The sequence below is a fragment of the Aethina tumida genome, chromosome 5, assembly GCF_024364675.1.
Source record: "Aethina tumida isolate Nest 87 chromosome 5, icAetTumi1.1, whole genome shotgun sequence".
Classification (NCBI taxonomy): domain Eukaryota; kingdom Metazoa; phylum Arthropoda; class Insecta; order Coleoptera; family Nitidulidae; genus Aethina; species Aethina tumida.
The window spans coordinates 4,425,780-4,432,549 of record NC_065439.1 but is presented as its reverse complement, the minus strand read 5'-3'; the positions used below and the strand labels follow the sequence as shown (position 1 = coordinate 4,432,549).

General features: G+C 26.0%; 1 protein-coding gene across 1 annotated transcript; it reads right to left on the bottom strand.

The window, feature by feature from the left end:
* Window positions 1-1,708: 1,708 nt before the first annotated feature.
* Window positions 1,709-3,723, bottom strand: LOC126265730 (maspardin-like). Its single transcript, XM_049968188.1, has 3 exons — window positions 3,140-3,723; window positions 2,838-3,086; window positions 1,709-2,035 (listed from the first exon to the last, which is right to left on the bottom strand). The coding sequence occupies exons 1-3, from the start codon at window positions 3,707-3,709 to the stop codon at window positions 1,967-1,969; spliced, it is 888 nt and encodes a 295-aa protein (XP_049824145.1). The 5' UTR covers window positions 3,710-3,723; the 3' UTR covers window positions 1,709-1,966.
* Window positions 3,724-6,770: the final 3,047 nt, after the last annotated feature.

Here is a 6,770-nt window from a genome sequence, read left to right as displayed (position 1 = left end):
ATACATTAAAACTTTTGAATGAAACGAATTTATTGTCAATACTTACATGCTTACAGTTTCTGTCCAAATATTATTATTCCGTGTAATCCAGATTTAAAAAGAAGACAATAATGCATACTAATATCATTTCTAATTGTATGAATTGTGAAAAGAAGGTGAAGCGTCCCTAGAGACATGTATTTAGCAAGGACCAGTTAAAAACCCTAGACACAATTTTCCGTATTAATAAGAAACGAAACCAGGATATCATAGAGGAGCTCGCGATACATTTTGAATTAAAGCCAAACCAGGTCAAGCTCTGGTTCGAGAACCGCTTGGCAAAGGAAAAGAGAACTGTACTCCAAAGGAATATGGAAGCTGCTGAAAATTTATATGCAACTCCGCATTAGGGACCTGTACAAGCTGGTTATCAAGAGGTATCAATAAGATTTATTTGATATTTTAGGTAAAATTTAAATTTAGAGTGTTAATAATAAATTTATTTAATTGTAAATTTAGGAATTGATATTTTAATTTTAAATTTAAAGTATTGACAATAAATTCCTTTCATTCAAAAGTTTTAATGTATCATGGAATCAAAGTATTTTTATATATTAAAATATTAATTACTAGTATTTACAATAACTTATTTTTCATTGAAACAATGCTTAAATTAAAATTAGTTTAGACAAGATTTTAATAATTTATCTAATAATAACATAAAAATATTAAAAAAGTAATCATCAATTTATAATTAAAATTAATCATTACCATAATTTTATTTTAATTTTAGTGTTCTTCTTCTTTAGCGAGGTAGAGTGTGACACATTTCTTCTGGGTACCTTCGGTTAGTGTTTTGATGATTCTTTCTTTATGACTTGGTCGATGATTGGACAAGTTATGAATGTGTGTTCACCCACCCGCGTTACTAATGCATCCAAAAAAGATATTTGGTTCAATTCCATTGGGAATTAGATGTTTTGTTGAGGGCTTGTGTTTAAGAAATTGATGCAGATTTTATTTGTCCATTTCCATATTACAAAAGTATCATCAACGATACCAAACAGAAGGTTTGTGTTTGAAAGTCTCTCTTCGAAACATTTTTTATTAAAAAATTAATGGTATGAAGACATTTTTGTTTTGTTCAATTGATACAATTCAGTTTTTTTATCTTACATAGAAATTCCTTACCAAAATAAATAATATGACTAATAATCATGAACTTTTACAAACTAATGTACTAATAATTATTAAAAAACTAATGGGTACCTATTAGCATATAAGAGAGGTTCAATGCACCCACATATTATACAGTTATAGATAATGTCAGTCTTGAACTCTTCAAAAATTGCACAGTTCTGGAGGTAATAATTTATTTTCAAGGAAACCAGTGTTCATTCATACATTTTGGAATTATCAAACGCAAATAAATACAGAACGGTTTAAATGATGTCATTTTAACCCGTACATTCTCTGTTTTTATTACAAGAATATTTTCAATTTTTTCTACTATATTTAGCTGTTAAGGACCACTACACAGTTATATGTATTTAAATATATTTTAACAAATACTAGCATCTACATAAATGTTAGTACGGGAACAAGTAAATTATTAGACAATAAGTGTTTAGGAAAATACATTTTATCTAATATAAATTGTAACAAATTTAGACATGAGCAGCTTAAAGATTTTATTATTAAATAAATTTTTGTAAATAAAAGAATAAAATTGTCGTTTAATATTTTTATTTAATAAAGTATAAACATTAATAAGTTCCACTTCTTTCAAAGTCGTCAGTTTTTAACACATATATACATATTTTACTTATAAACTAATTATTCTATGACTTGTATGTTTTTTGTTGTTTCTTTTAAAATCAACAGATTTTATCATAATCCATGGACATATTTACACTAAATTTATGAATCCTATGAGATATGGAAGCTAACTTAAGGCAATAAAAGGGCGATTTTCTTTGGTTTGGTTTTAATTCTTTTTTATCAGGGGTCGATCCGATGCTGAATCTTTTGTTTCGTCGAATTGCCGGAGGTGAATCTAAAACAACATTTTGTTAACATCATTAATTTAATTGAGGACGGTTTAAAATTATTAAAATCTATTAAATAAAGTTGAAAGCTGTAATAATAAGTTATCTAAAATAAACTAAGAATCTTCCTACAATAGACTTTGGATGTTAAATATGTTTTAATCATTTAAAATTATTAAAATCTGTTAAATAAAGTTTAAAGCTGTTTTATAAAATAAATGTAATTAATAATATGTTATCTAAAATAAACTAAGGATCTCTACAATAGACTTTGAATATTAAATATGTTTTAATGATATAAAATTATTAAAATCTATTAAATATAGTTGAAAGTTGTTTTATAAAATAAATATAATTAATAATATGTAACCTAAAATAAACTAAGAATCTTTTGACAATAGACTTTGGAAGTTAAATATGTTTTAATAATTTAAAATTATTAAAATCTATTAAATAAAGTTGAAAGCTGTTTTATAAAATAAATATAATTAATAATATGTTAATTAAAATAAACTATCTACAATAGACTTTGGATGTAAAATATGTTTTAGTAATTTAAAAATATATTTTATTTATAGAGAATGGAAATAGTTTAAATATGTTTGCTTGAATTGCAAGATATAAATAAAAATCCAATTAGTTTAAATAAATAAATTATATAACAAAATATTTAATAAATGAGTATTCCAAAGGAGTGATTAAATATACTTAATGGTTGTTTACAATGAATTATGACTAAAAGAATTTAAAGATAGATAAAGTGTCATTGAACCACAAAATATAAAAAAATATTTTTAATCAAGAAATCACCTGTAAATGCAAATTAACTTCACCACTCCTGCTTAGAAAAGGAAAATTTCCTCCAGTCTTCAAATGTGCTAGTTTGGCATGTGGATAACATTTATACAATTCCTCCCTTACTGCATTTGACAATGCATATTCATCAAACACATCAATTATTGTAATGGGAATTTGAGATAGTTTATGAGCTTCTACATAACCCTTTAAGCAGTTCAATGTTAAACGACTTGCCAGTTCTGTCTGTGGGAGACTTTCAAGCTAAAACATAAGTGAATTAGTATAAAATAACAGTGATGTGTTAAGTAATTAACTCGTTCAACCATAAAATCAATGGAATCCACAGTTTGATGGTCCGCTTCCCCACTGTTGAAGTTGCCCATAATCATTTTCTTTAAAACTAAAGCCGGCAAAATCCAGAACAGGGCAGCGGAATCGTGATTGTTAAAGACCGCCGTGTCCGAGAATGTGTTGCACAAAATCAAACTAGCCACGCGATCGCTGTTTATCGTGTACTCCGCAAACTTCTGTGCCAAATAGCCACCCAAAGCCGAACCAAAAATGTGCACCCTGTCCAGTTTGAGGTGGTCGATCAGTTTCTTGAAGCCTTCGCAGAAATCCTTGACGTTCCAGTAAACCGGCATCTCGCAACTGATCACCCTGATGCCCTTAGCGCTCAGACTTAATAACTGCTTGTAGTAGACGTCCGCCGTTCCGGATACAGGCGGAAGCAATATCAGAGGTGACGTGATCGTTTTCGGGCCGGAATCGAAGATTCGCCATGACTTCGTCGCGTCCGAGTCGACGGTGATTTTTCGCAAGGGCACGTTGGACCGAAAACTCAGGTATTCCTGCGTTTGAGACAAATTGCTCAAATTGCTCATTGTTGACACAAATGGTGTTTTTGAACTACTATCGTAAGCGATACTTTTGAACGATTGTAGTAGGTCATTTTTAAAACATTTTGCCGGTGACATCTGTGGAGTGTTAGCTTGAATAACAATATTCATAGATAAGTAAATGTTTTCTAAAATCTTAAACATAATAATAATTATAAATTAACAGAAAGGGAACAAAAAAAACAAAAATATTTAATTTGATTTAGTATTACAAAAAATATACACAAAAAACTAAAATTCAGCAACATTTTTTAAAACAGATAATATAATAATAATAATAATTGAGTAATAAATAAATAAATAAAATAATAATAAAAGGACTAGCAAACCTTTAGACTAAGATATAAAATAGAAACTGGAGCGTTATAATTAAATTAATATTTTATAACTATTAATTATATTTTAGAATACAGAAAACATTATTTATACTTATTTCTGAAAAGAAGACAAAAATTAAAAAAAAAATACATATTTGGTTTAATATTAATAACATTATGTACCAAAAAAACATAAAAATTATTATTTTATACTTGGTATCAGTTTTTAAAAAATCTTGCCAATTTTTAATTTTTTGGTGTATACTTTTATTAATATTAAACCAAATATTTAATTTTCGTTTATATCTTCCTTTCGGAAATAACAAATCTAATAATATTTTAAATTATTTCCATTCTTTATAAATAAAATAAACATCCAAAGTCTATTGTAGAAAGATTCTTAGTTTATTTTAAATAACACATTATTAATTACATTTATTTTATAAAACACCTTTCAACTTAATTTAATAGATTCTAATAATTTTAAATTATTAAAACATATTTAAAATCCAAAATCTATTGTAGAAAGATTATTAGTTTATTTTAGATGACATTATTAATTGTATTATTCCTTTCAATTCTAAAGGATAGAAAAAGTTGGTTTTGTCCCTGATGGAAAATTATGAATGTCGTGGTTCAGATCTGAGAAACTAATCGTAAATATTAAGAGGCCATGAAAATATAATTTAATTCTATTCCTTCATAACATCACTCACTTATCAGGATAATGAGTGCAAGCTTTTAATAAATTTATATATATAAAAATTTAAATTTAAAATAATGAATTTTTTTCTGGTAAACTGCAGTTGGCACATTAACTAAAATTAAAATTTGGAAGTGATTAAGGAGGATTTAAACAGGTTAAAACATTAAATTATAATTAATTCTACTAGTAATAAAATTTGAATGAAAATGTGCATCTTGTTCTTAAAGAATTATGAGAAATGAAATTTTAAAGATAAATTGAGACTTACTGTATAGTCCTATACAATTTTTATATTATTTATAAATTACAATTACAGCAAAAAATAAAGAAAATATTCTTTAAACAAAAGTAGGTGCCATAAACCAATTTTAATTTTATAGCTACTTATACAAATATTTTGCACAATAAAGGAAGATTAATTTCTAGTTTCAGGTAATTGTACAGACCTATATTATATCATAACTATTAGCAGTTTTAGAGTATTTCAGAAATCGTCAGTTACGAAACAGTGAGTTTTCCAAAATGGAGTATGAGTGTGCAGTAACAACGTTGCATTACAAGATTACAATCCTGAAGCGGATTGCAATGGTTCAACTGCTTCTGAAGAATCTGAAACTAGTACTGACTCCTCGGATGAAGAAGAGATCGATGGCGATGGTTGTTTTAACGACGAGTCGCCTTCGGATACAGAAAATGTTACCCACCGATGAAAGTGACTCCAACTGGGAACAATTAAGAAATTTACCCGTAAAAAAAGAAGAAAAATGGAAAATATCACCAATTGTCATTTCATCCGATAATTTATAAATGATTAATAAATGTATCACATATTAATTAATTATTGTATTTTATTTATATCTTGTCTTCAATGTGTTGTTTACGAAAGACTGATTAATATTATTTATTAATTCGCTAGTTAAGACATTAGTCTTACCCGTTTATATAATTTAATAATAATAATTTGTTTCTATTTGAATAATAAATTTAACAGCAATTCTACAAATATCCGATTTAATAAAAATCTAACAATTTTTTTCATAAAATATATAATAAAATTTATCAATTGGGATTTTATCAGCTGTGATGAACGTTCAGTTAATTACTTATCGATTATGTTGACTTTTCTTTCAGGGCGTCTTTTTAAGTCAATTGTTAAATAACAAAGACATATTTGTCAATAACTATATTAGTAATTCAAAGCTAAAAAAAGAAATAATATGATTTATGTCCTCGGTGTGAACGAATTTCTCCAAAAATATACAAAATTTTTAAATTTTGATGTTTGGTTTGTTTTTAACTTCATATCAATTATATTCTCAAAATACTTTTCGTGCATTCAAAAATTTGTATAAATAATTATATACATACATATATTACACCAAAAAATATTTTTGGACAAATTTATCATAATATAATGTTGATTTTGACTTAAATAAAAAATCATATTCCTCTAGGAATTTTAATTATTTAATTTGTTTTCTTTCTGTTGTTGCAAAATTTATCATTTGGGATTTTGGAATTATTTGTTGTCTACAAAAATATTCAAAGAGCTGAAGTAGATGAATATCATGACAAACTGTGGTTTTTTTAAAATTTAATCTTACATCAGCTGTGATGAACGTTCAGTTAATTACTTATCGATTATGTTGACTTTTCTTTCAGGGCGTCCTTTTAAGTCAATTGTTAAATAACAAAGACATATTTGTCAATAACTATATTAGTAATTCAAAGCTAAAAAAAGAAATAATATGATTTATGTCTTCAGTGTGAAAGAATTTCTCCAAAAATATATAAAATTGTTAAATTTTGATGTTTGGTTTGTTTTTAATTCCATATCAATTATATTTTCAAAATAGTTTTCGTGCATATAAAAATTTGTATAAATAATTATATACATACATATATTAAATCAAAAAATATTTTTGGACAAATTTATCATAATATAATGTTGATTTTGACTTAAATAAAAAATCATATTCCTCTAGGAATTTTAATTATTTAATTTGTTTCCTTTCTGTTGTTG

Coding starts and splice junctions, on each gene's coding strand:
- LOC126265730 (XM_049968188.1), bottom strand. CDS start 3,709: ATGAGCAATTTGAGCAATTTGTCTCAAACGCAGGAATACCTGAGTTTT. Junction 3,087..3,139: donor TTGATTTTATGGTTGAACGA/GTTAATTACTTA, acceptor CTTATGTTTTAG/CTTGAAAGTCTCCCACAGAC. Junction 2,036..2,837: donor AAGTTAATTTGCATTTACAG/GTGATTTCTTGA, acceptor ATGTTGTTTTAG/ATTCACCTCCGGCAATTCGA.